This window comes from Lathamus discolor, chromosome 1, assembly GCF_037157495.1.
Source record: "Lathamus discolor isolate bLatDis1 chromosome 1, bLatDis1.hap1, whole genome shotgun sequence".
Classification (NCBI taxonomy): Eukaryota; Metazoa; Chordata; class Aves; order Psittaciformes; family Psittacidae; genus Lathamus; species Lathamus discolor.
The window spans coordinates 60,157,634-60,176,273 of NC_088884.1; the positions used below are offsets into that span (position 1 = coordinate 60,157,634).

The 18,640-nt window shown below is 39.0% G+C and overlaps 1 protein-coding gene across 1 annotated transcript; it reads right to left on the bottom strand.

Moving 5' to 3' along the window:
* Positions 1-1,289: 1,289 nt before the first annotated feature.
* SAMM50 (SAMM50 sorting and assembly machinery component) lies at positions 1,290-18,178 on the bottom strand. The gene is made up of 15 exons (XM_065673039.1): positions 18,039-18,178; positions 15,736-15,846; positions 14,510-14,611; positions 13,566-13,653; positions 12,267-12,373; positions 10,237-10,367; positions 9,943-10,030; positions 9,247-9,375; positions 8,488-8,559; positions 7,280-7,366; positions 5,086-5,156; positions 4,272-4,339; positions 3,305-3,451; positions 2,283-2,424; positions 1,290-1,491 (listed from the first exon to the last, which is right to left on the bottom strand). Exons 1-15 carry the CDS (start codon positions 18,057-18,059, stop codon positions 1,446-1,448), a joined length of 1,410 nt encoding a protein of 469 aa, XP_065529111.1. The 5' UTR covers positions 18,060-18,178; the 3' UTR covers positions 1,290-1,445.
* Between the last annotated feature and the right edge of the window lie 462 nt (positions 18,179-18,640).

Consider the following 18,640-nt stretch of genomic DNA (forward strand, 5'->3'; position numbering starts at 1 on the left):
TTGACCGGGAACACGATATCATGGCAGTCCTCATAGCATTCAGCAAAGTAGCCTGCCAGTTATGTCCAAACCTGTGTCTTTACCACGGTAGGAGAAACCAGGTGTGTAATAGCTGGTGTATTTCTGTTCTACTTCTTTGTATTATGATTTTAAATTTACCAACTTAATAACAAAAAAATGTGAATTTAGTTGCAGGGAAAGTGGACTCTAGGTTCAGATTCTCTTAGGATTGACAATTTGGGATTAATACATATAAAAAAATTAGTCTGTAACTACCTTCAAAGATAATTTTTTAGGACTACTATTGAGTTAGTCTGACCTTATAGAAACTGGAATATATGCCAGCTGATAAAGTATGAGGTCACTTTTAAGTGTAATCAGCAACTAAAGAAGTCAGTAGATTGGCATGCCTCTCACACAAAATCAAACAAAGCAGTATCACATGAACACGTATATACATCCCTTTCTGCAGCTGCTACAAAAGGATTTGTTCCGAAGACCCAAATCAATAGTTTTGCTGAGAGCATCAAAACACTCAAAACCACTGCAAAGTTGAGAACTCTGCATCTTTCAAAGACATTCTTGAATTTTAGTATTTACTGTGCTAGACAGCCAACTTAAATTTTTACAGTATGCAATTCAGATTGTAGAAGGCATTTAAATATAGATGATTTACAACAGTGAAATAGGGTAGATTTAGATTAGATTTTAGGAAGAAGTTCTTTACTGTGAGGGTGCTGAAGCGCTGGCACAGGTGGCCCAGAAAAGCTGTGGCTGCCCCATCCCCGGCAGTGTTCAAGTCCAGGTTGGACGGGGCTTGGAGCAACCTAGCATAGTGGAAGGTGTCCCTGCCCATGGCACAAGGGTTTAACTAGACGATCTTTAAGGTCCCTTCAAACCCAAATCATTCTATGACTCTAAGATACTCAAATCAGAACATTTAAGTTCACTCACAACCACTACTTGTGTAACATATTTTTTGATGAGTAACAGAATTTTTTCAGGGTCATTTGCTCACGGAAGTTGATGATGGAGGAAAACTGTTTCCCCTCAACTTCCACTTTTAGCCATACTCACACTTGGTTGTCCCAACACTTGTGAAACTTGTGGCTGGAAGAGTGAAGACTATGCAGACCAATGACAACTATAATCATGTGAACTGTATTCAAGAACCAGTTCCTGACACAAATCTTTTAATATTTTAAGTAACTAATAATTAAAAGCTTTAACTTCAAGTAGCTAGAATCCTACACACACTCTCCCATGTTTGATAAGAATCAGAAGTACAATGAACCTTTACAGCATAATTCTTTAATGCAGTTTCTTGTGGAGTCTGAGGTAAATCGCTCAGATGTGTACTGTTTTTCAAAAGTATCAAGCTGTATTATAGTCTTGATTTCAGTTGCAGAGCACAATTTCATATACTGATGTAAAATGTTTCTGTATTATAGAAATCTGATTCCTGCTCCAAACTGAACACCATCACATATCCTGAAAAGAAACAAGTAATAAATAACGTAAGTGATATATAAGACCCTGATGAAGTTAAAATCAATTCTCCCTATCCCCAAATTTCCAAGGTTTTCAATCTTTGGAAAGTTATAATTCAAATTTTAGCTGACATAGGCTTTTTTAAGTAAATGCTTTGCCACTGTATCAAACAGAGCATTTACATTTGCAAAATCAAGCCCATAATTTTCAAATTGCTGTTATTAATTCACATTTCATATGAACGAGAAGCAAAAACATAATCCAACTCCCGTACCAAATACAGTTTCTCACATAGCTTTCACAGGTAACAGCAGCCCCCCTGAAGCTTTCTTACTGCTTGATGCTTTCTTACTGCTGATTCATTGCTAACAAATTATTTTGTTCTCCCTTTCTCTTTACCTATAGTTAAACTTGTTTTCATCTTTCAAGCAGACATTAAACTCGGTATTTATCCACTCATTTGTTTTCGGAAGACTTAAGAAAATACCATGATCTGTTTGAGCAATCATTTCCCATAAAAACATAGAACCTGCTGCACAGCTATTCATACATTTCAACAGCTGCTTTCAGTGATCTTTGAAACTCAAGAAACAGAGTCTTCAGTCAAGAAGCACTGTGAAACCAGTATGAATATAGCAAGCAGAAAGAAGAGAATCAAGCGTTGAAATATCTCTAAACTGGCACAGAATAAACAAAATTAAAGGGCAGCAAGTCTCTCTGACAAAACTAGATATAAGCGCAGTAACCTTTAAAAACAGTTACTACTAAAGGATTTAGTGTAAAAAACAAACCTGTCACCAGACTGTACTCCCATGGGGAAACAGTAGTTAAGTTCTAATCTAGCAATGTTTCCAAGTCGGAGCACTATTCCAGCACCATAAGACCATCGGATATACTCTGCCAGCTTCTGCAAGTGAGCTCTGGGACCATCACCTAAAAGCAAAAGAGCAGGAGAGCAAGGATCAAAGTAAGCTGTCAAGATGGTCAGCAGCTACCTGGATTTTCATAGCTAGAAGCCACACTATTTAGGAGCACCACCTGCAGACTCAAAATTTATTTACTACCCGTAACTCTCATGAACTCCGTCTTGGACCCAAACTACTATGATTTAGTTGGATTGCTGGTTAATCTTCATTTCCCACTATAGGGTACCTATATGCATGAATATGGAAGTGAATACTAAAGACTTAAATATCTTTAGTAGGTCTCTTATAATCAGTTAACCTGCTCTTCAATTGTGCATAAAGTGTCTCACTCCCATATGGATGCTGCTTCTCTTCCATCAAGTGAGGCAGTCATCAAATATCACGATACCCCCAAATTGATTAAAATGATACTGAAAAGTCATACACTGATACACTAAATACATCTTGAAAAAAGTTGGGAATGGGAGAGGGAGAAAAAGTCACATCAGCTATTGCACCCTCACCTACACTCATGCTACCACTTTTTATTTAGTTCATCCTAGGAAACATTAGAATCCCACTAGAACATCATCTTCCAGTCTCACTCGAGAACAGTGTACGATAGCAGGTGTTAATCAATTACCCCATTAGTCTGAGAACATCAACTATTCACAGATATTACTGTTACCATTCCAGTTCTCTTCTGTACAAGTTGTGCTTGAATTTATGCAAAGAGCTAAAAAAATTACTGGCAATCTGTCAAATATACAAGTTAATAGCAGTAGCCTTTTACAGGCACCAAAATATACATCGTAAGTAAACTGCTTTTGTGTAAACAGACATGAAAAAGCTCTCTTTTTTGCTTTCATATATATAGAAGAATTATACATAGTTCTACTGAGTCTTACCATAGTTCAGATTGCAGAGGTTTCCAGCATTAAGGAAGAAATGTGTTCGGAAAAGGTCTCCAAACCCTCCCCTGCCTGGCCGGAAAGGGAGAGGGGTGTATAGATGCAAGCCTCCAGCCCAGTAGGCTTCTCCTCCCAAGTAATCACCTGTTTTGGTAAAATGTTAGAGTAAAAGCATATACTGTAACATATATTCAAAGAACCAGTTATTAAAAGGTACAAAAACACATCCTTAAGTTGTTTTAGGTCTACCATTTCCAACTCTTGCCATTCTCTTCTGGCTCTCTCCAACCTCACCATTATCAAGTAAAGAAATTAGCACTTACACAATTCTTTAAACCTTCCAAGTGAAGAGCCTTTTTAATTCTCTCCCTCACCAGGGACCGCCTGAGACACAAGCACCCACTTGTGTTTCATCAGAGACTACCTCCTGAACATTGAAACACCACTGAAACACCTGCCTTGGTTCTAAAAATGGGAAATTGATAAAATTAAACAATTAGCTTTAAAATATACTGAATACTGAATCCACTGATAACAGCAAGGCAATAGCAATAAAACTGAGGAAGCTCCTAGCTCTCAAAACACCTCTGTTGATCAGATTACCTTTCCCCTAGGCTACCTGAATATACACTGTAGTAAACAGATTTAATGTGGATGTTGCTATAACCATCTTTTGGGACCCTTTTCAGCTTGAAGGTTGCTTACTAATTAAATTGACATACTGGAAGTGTGCAAGTTGGAACACACAGTTGGTTTATAAAATTAGCTAATGGCCTTACTAAGAACTACCAGGCTGTATTCCATTGTGAACTAACACATAATGACATAACACTTCTCAGATTCAAAATGCAGAGTGGGAACAATTATTTTTAAGCTATACAAAGCTTAAGGCCAGAATCGGACTCTTTGTTACACACTAATATTTACAGTATTGTCAGAGGAGTGGAATTTAAGCATGTCAGACCTTCACTCTGGGGTCCGATGCTGTACATACTGAATCCACGCACGCTTGTTGGTCCGCCAAGGTAAAACCTAGTGAATACAGTCAAATTCAATTTAAAGCTTCCCTTGAAAGGATGTCTTTGAAAATATCTAGCCAAAATTCTGTCAATGCTTTTCAGAGTTACAGGTAACTTTGTAACTGGTTTAGCAAAGTGTATTTAAAGAAATACAAGAAATGATATTTAAATCCTCATGCATTCGATAGAATTTTCAAAATAAATGGGAGTATTAATAATAAAAATAAGTCTTCCATCAATTACAAACATCAAAACAGAAGCATCCCCAGCACTAAAGAAGAATCAGAATACTGATTCTGTCCGTTGTAATAATTTTGATAGAAATACTATAGTTAAGATCAATCATATATGAAGTTGACACTCAGTATTTAGTATTTATTGTAAACAAACTTAAGTCTAAATGGCTTCTGCTAGAGATCTTTAAACACAGGTGTTAAGAAAGCAGAACTGCCTAAAAAGCCAACACCTACAATATGGCTTTATGTCTAAAAATACCTACAGTGTTACCTATGCCTGACAGAAAATTTTGCAGATGATAAGTATCATTTTGCAACCCTAAATATTGGCAGGCAGAGCTACTACGAACTATCCCAAAAAGAAAATCAAAACCAAAAGGTACGGCTTGAGCACTAACATGCAATTAAAGCTAACTAGAAATGTTTGATTCTCCTCAGAAACAAAACTACTATGACTTTGCTCTTCTACTATAGTTTTCTATGTTACCTGCAGAAAGAAATTAAGAACCATCTAAAAACTTGCCTGTCAGCTATACTGGATGGCTTGTCTCCAATAGGTACTAGCATTCCACCCCAAAGTGATGCTGAAAAAGCCTTTGGAGAGAATAAGAAGTTGTTTATTAATACATGCTACTTAATTTCCCTAAAACAGTATTAGTAAACTTTAATCGCTCAGTAACAGGCAGAGCTCCCCTTAGTCTGACAAAAACTAACAGATGATCACAGTGTATGCATAGGTATCAACAGCAGCAACGGCATTTTCAGGGAGCTCTTGATCACTGCTGCCCTCTTTCGTTTATGCAGCGCTACACCTTGAAAAAGTTGACAATAGCACATGGGCACCAAGCGCCAGTTTTACTGTTGCTGAATAGAACGCTCATCCAGCTCCTATTTTCTGATGAATTTTCACGTCTTGAAGTAAGACAACACTGCCGCCATAAATTAGACCTGGCAATTTTAAATCCACAGAGGCTAAGTCAAGCAAATAACAAGCAAAAATGTACAACTACTACCTGTCTGTAAATTAGCCTTGGAATTAAAGGAAACCACCTTCTGCAACTCACTTTACTGGCATCAAATACACATACAGCATTACTGCTGATATGCTATATACTGCTATATGGTAATTCTTGGGAGACAAATCATTATAATAAATAGATTAATGATCTAATCATTTGCTTGGTGCCTGTGTACCAAGTAGAAGTACTACTGCCAGATGGTGAGATCTATTGGCAACACCTAGCCTAAAGGTGTTGGATAATATCTCTAATTTTACAGCACACTCGTGCTACCCTCTGCCCCAAGTGTCCCCAGATGCTTCCCCTGCCATATTCAGGCAGTACACACGTCTGGTTACACAACACATGGCATATGCAAAAGCCAGCTGCATGCCAAATCTACACTCATGAACAATGGGTGATATAAAATTATGTACACCACATGATGAGATACACTTCACTTCCATTCACAATGTAGTCATATTAACAGTCATGGGTAAGAACAAGTCCTCTTTGCGTAGCTATGAAGCCATTAAATTACTTCATAGGGGAATACACTGTCTTTCTCAGCTAAAGGTCAGCAAATAAATGTAAGATGATTAGAAGTGCACTCATCAGGCAATGCCTTTTCTCCTACCACATGGAAGGCGCAAACATAATAACATAGTCAGAAAGGGATACAGAAAACAGCCTTAAAATGTGTTGGCCTTACTGGTCAAACCGATTTGCCTCACATTAAACGCTTTTTCATTCTGGTTTGGGTTTGGTTTTTTTCTTTTGGTATGTTGGGATGCAAATTATTGTAACCTCTGATTTTTAAATCTTCATAATAGAAGTTGCTGTTTAATTCCCCATTCAGGTATGAAACTGTAAAGCTGCCTGAATCTCCTAATCATTATGCTCCCATAAAGTTCATTAAACATGAACAGTGTTGTTTCCTCTGAAGGAAATCTTGTTGGGATACACAAGAACAGCTCTGCTAACCAAATCAAGACTTTAAGTGATGATGGGATAGGAATTTAATTTCAAAACCACACAGTGACTCTAAACCAAAATACTACTGCAGACACTGCACCATAAAACCTGTGATGTGTTCTGCCTATGGTGTGGCAGACTAGGGTCTCATATAAACTTCTCATTGCAGCACATGCCTTTCTTATTGGAACTTGAATTGTTCATTGAGCACAAAATGTTTTAGTGCAGGCTTAGCGCTGCAGTGAAATCAGTCTTCCCATTCTTTCCCAGTAATTTTACATAGAAGAAATAATTACATGCCATGATATTGAAATTAACAATCAAATATTCACAATTTACAATGACAAAAGAAAACTAAACCAAGATTATTCAGAATATTCATAACCAGATGAAAGAGACAGAACAAAGGCTGTCATCGGTTTTGGAAAATCACTCTTTATAAAGATCACAAAGAACAGACATGCCCAACATTACTTCTGAAAGGAGAACAGTTCACATCGTTAGCTGTCAGACTAGTCATTCTTTCCAAAGTGCCCACTTCTCACGTGACTGCACATGGCGGAACGTCAGGTTAAAAATAAGAGTATTTCACTTTCAAAGAAACAAATTAACATATTTACACCATCCATCTTTCACTTCCACAATCATCTTCTTATCTATGGTGAAAAATCATCATAAGACACAGACTTAATAACCTCATTTGCTAAATCAGATCAATCACTAAATTATCTTTAAAAAAATTACCGAATCCCAGATAAGTTGCTTATTCAACTGAAATTCAAAATCCTCTTTCAGAAAGCTCACGTCTCCACCTGTATAGCCAGCCAACTCCTGCAAAGACATAAGTTTATGAAAGTTGTAATGGATATTACATGTCTCTTCCTTCTAAAAGTTCATCATGTCTGCATCAGCATAAGCAGTGCTTTCTGTACAAGAAATACAGATACACTGGTATGGAGAGAAAACTGAATTTTGAACGAACAAAAAACCACACATGACCCTTAGAACAATGAACAGCATTTTTCTCCTCCACATATTAAGCCAAGGTATTGCTTTCTAAGTCATCTTGTACATGATGGCAAAATAGAATGGAGCTGGAAAATTCAACACCCAAAATCAGAACTCTTACTGTATTTACCTAGACCTGAAAAGATTCATATGCACTAAGGCAGCGCTGAAGAACCAGCAGGCCTATTGCATTACACCAATGCAAGTTGAAAGTAACAAGTGACTTGAATCAGTGTTAGAGGGAGCACCTAACAAATGGTATGTTAACAAAACCCTGAATTATGACCACCTTTTTCACTCAGAAACAGAATAGTTCCCTGCTGCTTATAGAAACAGTACTACTTCTACTTCCAAGGGCATTTCAAAGCAATCTGCTTCTAAAGCATTGCAGAAGCTAATGTTTCTGAAGTTGTAACTCATACACCAGAAAAGCCAGCTTTTCTAAACGCTCTGAAAGTAGCAAGAGTGAAAACCATTTTCTGTGCTAAGATGATACATGTGTATGACTTTGAGAGTTAGTTTTACTCAAGTCTTCCATTTTTAAATCTAAGATTTACAGACTTTGTAAGTAGCAACAGGCCAAGAGTCCAGTAGTCTTACATGGCAGTATTAGAAAAGAAGGACTAATACCTACTGTAAAGTGTAGTCAGGGATAATGTATCTATCTCAGCTAGTAAAATAATTTAATGCTAACGGCGAGCCAAAATGGCTGTGCTGTTTTAGACCAATGGTCTTAAAATGAAAATCTGCCATCATAAAACCAGTTTCACGATTTTAAAAGGCACACATTATAAAAGTAAATACTGGTCATCACTGACTCCTGGTCAATTTATGATTAATTTTAACTTTGTAGACATTTTTAACATGAACATCAATTAGGTGAAGACTTATTCAAATACGCTTACAGATAAAATCCAGTAATAGCATAAGTGATTTAATACTACCTGATTAATTTTCAGCAAAGCACCTCGTCTTGGCAAGATTGAGGAGTTCCGGGAATCAATTACCATGGCATGCTGAAAAGAATCAAAAATGTATTTTCAGGTTCTCATACCTGCTGAGATTCAGAGTGACTGTATTATTTTCTTTCAAAAACTGTGCAAACAGCAGAAGACTACCACAGCTCCAGCTAAGGCTAGTGTAGCTCCATGGACTTGGGAACAATATACCTACAGACTAATTTAGTTCTGAATTTAGAGGCCACACTAAATGCATGCATTTATATCTTTTGACCATGGTACACACCAGAAACATAGCAGCAACAATGTTCCAGTGTAAATTACCAAGCCTATGACAGTAACCTGCAAATACTTTCTTTCCTACAATTCGTAATCTACAAGTTAAAGATGATAAGTGACCAAAAACTGCTATAGGAAATAATATTTAGAAAGGGCACAGCAGCTTTAGGATGAGCAAATTTGCTGATCCTGTCTTTTACAAAAACAAGACCATTCTGCAAAAGAGAGACATAGGGGGAGACAGAGGGAGGCCCCGCAGAAAGAACAAGCTGGCCTATGCAAGTCAACTATGAAAATATGTTCTCTCTTCGGACCTCCTGGATGACTCTGTGTGAATGACCAAACACAGCAAGAGATGTCTGAAGTAAAACACAGAACCTGCTAAGACAAAAAGCTCCTTTGATGTAATTTGTAACTATGACTCAAAATAACGTGCTTTAAAAAAATATCAGGAAAAAGCCTTACAGAGAGAGAAGATTTAAGAGAGTGTCCACTTTCTTCTCGAACAGAAAAGGATGCTGTTCTAGCAAGGCAGCCAAGCTCTCTCCACACACCCTCCCACTTCAGTGTGTGATTGGTCTTCCAGACTGGAAACTACAAACAAAAAATTGAGTATGACATGAAAAACTGCTACAAAATGAAAATCATAGAATCATAGAATAGTTAGGGTTGGAAATAAACATTTCCCTGAAAAATCTTTCTAATGAACGTTGTTTTATACTTAAATACGCTTTTTCTTTTCAAATTGCTAGGATCAGAGAGAAACCCATTTTCAGGGAGTTCCTGCACCAGCAAACAGTTTCTCCCAGTAGGTGCACATTACTTGCTCCATCCCAAATGAGAAGTATCTTCAATTGGGCTGATATAGTGAGGTAAGCAGCCAGCCACCTCTCTGAAATGATACTTTAAAGATTTAAAATTTGGAGAAAAAATTCACTGGTATTTTTATACAGCCAAAATAAAACTGAATTCTAACAAGACTAAGGTTTATTACCTCCACCATTTTAAAAATGTTGACCTCTTTCAAATAATGGCAAGTTAGCCCTGTGCACAAGTGTTTCCATCATTGAAAAAGTCAGCTAAATATTTGCAAAAGCCAGCTGTGACTTGAATTACATGTAAAGGAAGCATGATTTCCACAAACACCTGTGCTACACTTACATTAAATTCTGTTGATATCCCTCTATCGGTTTCACGAAGAGAGCTCCAAGGGAATTGCCCAGTTACTTTGTACAGGTTAATTGAAAAGCTGAAACACAACATTATTGGTAGGTTTGAAAGTGAAACTAAGTAGGTGGAATTTTCAATTCTCAAAAAAACCTTAAGAAACCAGCTCTGCCACATTATTAACAGATCCTCAGGAAATGAATACATTTAATTACTACTCAATGAAAGATCTTATTGTATTATATTCCTTCAACTAAAAGAAAAGGTACTTAAAAATGTATCACCTACTTTCTTTCAAAGCTTCCAGGCTGTGGTTTGAAGAGTGACAGGCCATACGAAGTTTCCTTTGTTCCATAGGAGAACTGGAAGGTTACCTTTTCTGCACGACCAAAGAGATTTGGGAACTTGAGACCAAGTACCTATGGAAAATTCAAAACAAAACAAAACAACCTTCACATTTCATATAGTTTGCAGTCATACATCTTAATCACATGCTGAAGACAAGCATATCTATGATGAGAATGAGAAAGACAATACAGTTGCAACTGAATTTGTTTTTTCTTTTAAATTCGATTTCTCTTTACAGTGTTAGAAAAAGCAATGACAACAGCAGAAGTTACAGTTAATCATCCAATTTTTATTGCTGACCAGTAGTGGCTGACTTAATCTGCATTCTCACTGTACCATCAGTACAGCTATTATTTTGAGCACCATCTCCCAGCCAGTTTCAAAGCTCAGGAGAGTAAATCTTTGGCATAAGCAGCTGCTCTACAACTACAGACTTTTAGCTGATCATCAGGTAGGGTTCACTGAAACCACAGCAATAAGCCAGTGGGAAATTATTAATACAGAGCCACTTTTCTGTATTTTTGTTTTGAGCAACAAGATACTTTTGCAATCAGTCCCGATGGCAGTACAACATTAGCATTACAGTTCTCCAGAAACTAGTTAAACGCTTTTGCCTGTTCTGGCACAAATTCCTTTGGCAGCTCTTGGTCCTTTGGCAGAAAGGATGGAGCAGGTTTCCTCCAAGCACAGACACTACCTGTGCTAGGACTGTTCTACTCTTGTATGTTCTACTTTAAAAGGATGTAAAAAAAGGTATAAAATGCTGATTGCCTTTGTCTAACAGCTATTGGAAACAAATCAGGCACCTGAACTTTGTGATGATGGCTACAATATAATTATCCAACTAACCAGAAATTTTAGTACAAAATGTTAGACCTATAGGCTTCAGATGAATTTAAGGGGTTAGAATAAATGTCAAATCTATTCAGCTTTTAAGGGAACAATCTCTGCTGCCAATACCAGCATCATGCCTTTGTATCATTCAAACATTTTGCTTCTCCACAACAAATTAAAATCAAATAACAGCCAAGTACAAAAAGAGAAACCAAAGCAGCTTTCAGACTGTTTCCAAAGGCACTAGAACCAACATGGATTTCTTACTGGTTTCATTCAGACCACAATATCTGGACACTGCTCTTGGCAGAGGAGCTGCATAAGCAGCTCTCAACTCACTGAATTCCTATTCATCTTGCACTTACAAAACAGCATCACCTGAGTCGTGCAGTATTTTATCCATGTTAAAAATATCCCTAAGAAGAAAAGGATGAGTCCCTTGATCTGGCTTATCTACCAGCCCCAGGCACAGCTGCACTGTGCACATAAGACAGAAAGGGTGCAGGAATGAGCACCTGAGAGCATGATGTACTTAACACCAGCACTTCTGTTAACAAGACATTAACAGAAAACAGTACAGCTGTTACTTTTTGTTCAGCTGATAAATATTTTTCACACAAGATTTTAATCTGATCCACCCTTAACTGAATCAAATGGAAACAAGTTCCACAATTTATATGGTTCTGGAAAACCTTGCATTTTGCAGCCCAGACTAACTTGTACTAGGGTAAAATAGTAAAACCCAAGAACAATTTCTAAGTTAAATATAAAGCATTTCAACTGAGAAGAAAAACATTCTAAACAGATCTCACAGAAATGAAATGCCAAACTCCTTACAAACCTCTCCGCTAGATAAAGCATCTTAAATACTACAAAAAAAAATCATTTAATTTTAAGAATTAAAACATTAACCTACTGAGTTGGAAGCTACAGCATTCTTCCCTAGCTCAAAATAGGCTTTTGCTGAATGAAAGCCTGACTAATACAAAGACTCTTTAGAGACAAAGGCCTGGCAAAGCCTTAGTAAAGCTGGATCAAGAAAATAATTTGGCTTTGATCCCCAAATTCCTTGCTAGGTTTGAAACAAGAAAGAGGAATATCAGAAGGAATTAATAGTTATTTGAAATAATCCATACCATACTGCCTTCGTTGTTGCCAACCATAGTGTTATAGCTTCCGGTTACTCTTCTCAATTCTGTTACCTCAAAGGTTACATCTAAACCATTTGGAAGGGCATCATCTCCTACATAAACAAATAAACAAACAAACATAGAATCATAGAATAGTTAGGGTTGGAAAGGACCTCAAGATCATCTAGTTCCAACCCCCCTGCCATGGACAGGGACACCTCTCACTAAACCAGCCAAACAAATCTATGCTGTCTCCAAAAAGCTACTATAAAACCCCGCAGACATAAGAGGCCTTGAATTATCTGAAAACTGGTTGAATTAAATGATAATGTAAGTCCACATTACAAAGAAAAATGCTTGAGAAAAAGATGTCTTTTGGATATGAGTGCAGAATTTGGTTCAACTGCAGCGTGACTAGCTTTCATTATCAACACGTTAGTTTAATTATGAAACAGCAACATTTGTTTTTTACCTACCCACAAAAATAAAGATGTATATAAATTCTTACATTAAAATAATCAGAAATTAAAGTGGTCCTGACATAGCAAGAAGAACACCATCACTAGGGCAGAACTCCCAGCATTCTGTAGTCAAGTGCTGAACAGCAGAACTGCCCAGTAGCCTCAGGGCTCTGGCTACAGCAGCTGTTTGAAAACACAGCTGTCAAGGGTACCTAATTCTGCTTGAAGTAAATGTGACAGCAACCTGTGCGACTGCTCTGCACTTCCTTCTCAATAACACAACTTTCCTTTGCTGAAGAGAACAGCAACAAGTTTGAAAACCAACCCCCAGTCCAAGAATGCAGACTGAGCCTTACTTTGAAACCTGCACACATTCAGCTGTCCCACATATAGTATAAGCCAGTTCTTAATCACAAGCACTGATACAGTTACTAGCATTTCCTCAAGCACCAGGAATGTGCTGATATAATATCAGTTATGTGATGTGCGATACGTGAAAGTACAGGACACATTTTCAAGCTTTTCTTCAAGTGTCCCTCTGATACTTTGTATGAAGGAATATGTACTGTAATTATTATAGCGCTGGAAAGTCTCTCATTTTTGCATGTATACAAGTGCTATTTATATATACACATATATATCTACAGACATACACTTGTATATATAGCACACCTACGTGTACATCTAAAATATATAAAGGTATATGAGAGAGTAAGTTTTTTACACAGAAAAGTCCAACCTATTACACACGAAAACATACATTATAGGTACGCATGTGTATATATATATATATGTCTACATTTGCATAAGGAAAAAAAGTGAGGATTAAGGAGGCAATATATACCTTGACAGGTATCAATCAGAACATCCACCTGTCTAAAGATTCCTAGACGAAGCAACTTTTCACGAGCTTCATGCGATTTCCTCATCACCTACAGGATGAAATAAGCAGCTTAGTCACAGAACCATAGAGTTAGAGAATAGTTTGGGTTGGAAGGGACCTCCAAAGACCCTCTGGTCCATTTGAGATTTTCGGGTTACCAAAACCCAACTAGGATAAAAAAGTTAGAATGCAAGTAAAGTCATACAATATTCACAGATTTTGTATAGAAACACATATATGCACCTTCAAAAACGGATCACAAACACTTTAATACTTCAATCTGTAAAGAAATAAACACAGTGCATTCAGCACATTGCCTACTTTTTGATAGTCTGCTTCCCAATTGTTATAAATATTTAAACCTATTATTCAATTATTAACTTTCAGTAGTTAAAATTTACACACCTATTTATGGGGCCTATGCTTTAGGCAAAAACCTCAAACACCTTAATCTGTTTAAATTTACATCAATTTACAGGTCTAATTGCCAGCCATACTCCAGAAAGAATCACCACTTATGAGTGCAAGGGCATACAGCCTAACTCTCACTTTGATCCATTGTGGAGATTGGCATCAATTATCTGTGCCAAGATACAGTAACTTATCGTAAAGAAGTTAATTGAAAGTGTCACCTATCAAGTTAGCAATTCTCAGATAGGAAGATTGAAGCTGAAAAAATATCTGAGAGTACCCTTTGCCATCTCACAACCTCTTTGAGCTGAATACATCAGAAAATATAATACCTGCCAGTATTTCATATTTAAGTTTAGCTTCCATATCACAAGATCATAATCATCATAAAACTTTACAAAGTTGCCTTGTATTTGAAAGGAGTAGCCCAAAGCAGGAAAAAGAAAATCCTACTCTGTATTTTTAAACAGTAGGTCTGTTACTACAGTACTTACATCAATGAGATTTTTAGCCTTGAAAACATCAGCAATTTCATACATGATAATGTCATCTTTGGTCCTTCCAAGTCCATCGAAGTGCACATGCTGAACCACCACCTAAACAGAACAGATGTTTAAACACAAGTGCTGAGTTTGCATCTAACAGTATCAAAATCACCAGTGCACAAAAAAATATTGTTGTCCAAGTGAAAAATCCTGAAGATTCTTAGGTCTTACTGCTGATCTACATTACCAGAAAACAGTGCTATCTACAATTCTGGAAAGTTGTTCCCTTAACTCAAAAATTAAAGAAAACAGAACTCTAATAACAAAGCTAATACTGGTCATAGCAGAAGAGAGAGTAACACATTGTAGCTTCTGGGATTTTAGTTGTCAGTCTTGTACGGACAAGTAAGTCACTGCATAAATCACACTGAGATATTAAGACATGTAAAACAAAACGTGTAGTTTGTTGTAGTTAGCTATTTCTTGTATCAGCCACACAAGAAAAAACAAACCTACTAGCCATGCTCACTACTACAGTGTGTTAGAAATACAGGGGTAAGTGTAACAAACAACAATCTGCAAATGCTTCGTGTGTTCACATACAATAAAACAGCACGAGAGCCACCTAGCATTACTGCAAATTGCTTTAAGAAAACCCTATCAGAACATATACATAATGACCTCAATAAAACCCGAATGTTACTGTCCAGCTTCTAGAGAGGATGACTCTGAATACCACAAGAGAAAGGAAAATCGTAATAAAAACTAAAATAATGGTATCTCAGCCGTCCGGCATGACTAAACATATCATGGGCAAAGACAGACACGATCTTAAAAGTGAAATGTTAAAAAACCCAAATGTTACCATCCTCTGCTGAAGTTCGTGTTTTGCTTAGCAACATAATTCATGAGGTGGTGTTTTACCCTAACTTGGCTAATACTGCACTCTAGCAGATTAAGGACAGTTGCTTGGTTTTCTCCCAAGCAGCGATGTCTTATGAGAGAGGGGAAAGCAGCATCTGGAGACAGGTCTATTATCTCAGAGCTGAATTTAGTAACTCTTGTGGTAGGTTAAAAAACACAGGAACTAGACAACACCAGATTCAAGTCCCAGTACTACATTTAATTCTTTCACATCTAAAACCAAAGTTTAGAAAGTTCACATGGGAAAAACAAGCAAGGTGCCATGACATTTATTTTAAGAGAAAAAATCCAGATGTTTTTCATGTACTTACATCTTTGTTTTCAAGAATTTCCTGCTTGGGCTCAGGTTCAACTTCAACCAGTTCAGCTTCCTCTCCCAAGGCACCAAAATCTGGGCCACCCATTGGAAGAGGCTCCAAACTCTGAAAGCATAAAACTGCATTTAATATGGCACACCGATTTGTGAATTATGCTTTTTGCAAAGGAAAAAAATACAGTTCCTGACAATGTGCTCATCAGATTCTAAGGGAAAAAAAAGCAAAAGGGAAGAACTAAAATGAGGGGAATTACCAGCACACTTGTTACCTACCTGCTTTCTGCACCTTCTAATGAAAGCTGTGAATAGCTTCCATGTTGAGTCATTTCTCTAAAGCACTCTGCACTCTTCCAAAAAACACCCCTTATTATTAAGACACGCTTCCTGTTCGAAAGATGAATTCTACCTTCTTAAAACAAAAAAATCTAAAAAAAAATCAGTGTTACTACTTATTTTGGGGGTTTGAGAGGGAGAGAAATGTGAACAATTTTTTAAAAAGGGTGTCTGCATTTTGTTACTTTTTAATATGTTCCTACAAATCTATACTTTAATATTTCTTTTTAAAGTAACCTTCTAAGTAATGCTTAAGAACTTCAGGCCTTATGGATCACAGGTGAAAAGTTTAATTAAAATGTTTTCCAGCACAGTGGGGCTTTGTTTCCTATACCTTAAAGAGTCCTAAAATAACACTTTATCAGAAGATAACAGATTCAAGCATGACAGAATAGCGGGTTGCCTGCAAAAGCAGAGGTCAGGACGGGATAACTCAGTAAATCTACTTTTAGTCTTAAGTCACTAATACAGTATTTGCTGCATTATTTAAGGACAGATGGAATAGGAAATTGCTGTTACTTATCAGAATCCACCTAAATGAAGACAGAATCCTCTCTCACTCCCAGCAATTTTCGGGCAAGCATGAGACACTCCACATCCACACAATATTGTGTATCAGTTTATACTACAGATGGATACAAAACCAAGAATACAAGGAAAACAAAACTGAAACAGAAATTAGATTAGGCTTGGTAATGAAATACTATGGAGCCCTAACAGCCCCCAGCAGGTGTTCCTCAGTCTAACCAAACACTACAGAGAAACCTGCTGGTTTTCGAAAGGCTTTTGAAGAGGTGTTATTCTAGCTGGGATCTTGAGGAATCATCCAGTCTATTCTTAGCTCCCAAATAAGTCAGTCGCTCATTAATTACACCTGAATTATCCACAACAGTTTTTGCCCTGTGGTTGCTTTAGGGGTCAAGTCAAATTCACAAGGACTTGACGTTTGCTCTGTGATTCTTTTGCTTTACAGCGTACAGCACCACCAGCCTTTCCACTGGTATTCTTACAGCTTGACTTTCTCATAACCTGTCTCACACACCTCTTACAGCAGACTGCTCAGGAGTGGACTGCTTACCTAGAACATCCCGAGATGCTTCTCTAATGAAGCTTCTCACTGCCAGCCTGAAGTATTTCCGAACCTACATATCTGTATTTGAAATTATTTTCTGACAAGTAAGAGAGACTTTTTCCTGTTACCATTATAGCCACTACCTCTTGTCTGACCACAACAAACGCTTAACTATTTAAATTCCTTTTTTAAGTAATGCTATATAGAGATTTAAGCATCTGCTCACAAAGGCCTCCAACCGCTCTGGATGTGCGAGACATAACATGCCTCTGTAAGGAATGCTGCAGTTTACCAGGGAAGTGCAAACCTCCCACCTCCCCTCTCACCGTACGGGCTGCACGTGTAGCACAGTTTCCCTTTTGTAGTTTGTTCTGGGGGGTTGTTCCTTTTAGTATTTTCATTTACGCAGCCTTGCTCTTGCCAGCCCCGGCGGCAAGGTCAACCCCGACCGCCGCCGGCCAGGAAGGAAAGACCCGGGGAGGGAAGGAAAGGCGCTTCCGAGCGCCGGGACGCTGGCAGCGGCAGGGACGCTCTCCGTTCTCCTACCCCTTACCCCTTTTCCGATCTCCTGCCCCCACCCCTGGCAGCACGGCAGGCACGGGCCCGGCTGCCCCCGCAGGCACTGGGCAGGGAGCCCGGGGCGCCGCCGCGCGGCCCTGAGGCACGGAGGCCCTGAGGCACGGAGGCCCTGAGGCACGGAGGCCCTGAGGCAGGCCCAGCAAGGTGGCCAGACCATGCTGCCAGTCCCACTTCCGACCCGAGCTGCACCCGGCGGAGACGGGCGGCTGGCGCTTGCCCCCGCCCGGGCCCGGCCCGAAGGTCGAGGAGCGGAGAGCACGACCCGCGGCCGCGGGACCGTACCGCTGCGGGCCCGCCCCCTGCGCGCCGCTTACCCGTGCGTGCACGGTGCCCATGGCGGCCAAGGGGAGGCGGCGGGCGAGGACAGTGAAGCCAGACGGCGGGCGCCGCGGGTGATCAAGGCCGCAGCACGGGGGCGGCCATGACAGGGGGCACCGCCCCAGCTCCCATTGGGCGGAGGGGCGGGAAGAGGCGGGGCGGAGCCGGTGCTGCCGGGACACTTCCGCCCCCGGGGTCAGGGTGTACCCCCGTGCGGTAGCGGTAGGTGCTGCTGTCTGCTGGGGGTGCGACGGAGGCGACGTGAACTGATGTGGCAGCAGGGACGGTAGCGGCGTGGTAACCCAAGTCACCACTCTTAACGATCTCAGAACTAGTCAGTGAAAGAAACGCACCTCCGAGGTGAACCGTAGGCAGGAAAGCTCAGACAACACGGTAACAGATTGTCTTTTTATTTTAGAAAAAGGAGACAGGACTGGAGCTGTGCACCGCAGGACAAGTGGTTAAAGTTGGTTTAAATGTAGGTAATAGACTCTTCCAACACACAAAAGAAGGAGAACTCGGCATTCCTGCCTGAATTCACACATACTGGTAAAACCAACATTTTGCAGAATATTATAAAATTAAATTATAGAAAGTT

What these genes read in the sequence shown, in the direction of transcription:
- SAMM50 (XM_065673039.1), bottom strand. Translation starts at nt 18,059, where the DNA reads ATGGGCACCGTGCACGCACGG. An exon ending in TGGGCACCGTGCACGCACGG is followed by an intron (nt 15,847 to 18,038) that starts GTAAGCGGCGCG and finishes TTATGCTTTCAG; the next exon opens with AGTTTGGAGCCTCTTCCAAT. An exon ending in CCTCTGCAATCTGAACTATG is followed by an intron (nt 2,425 to 3,304) that starts GTAAGACTCAGT and finishes TTTTGCTTTTAG; the next exon opens with GTGATGGTCCCAGAGCTCAC.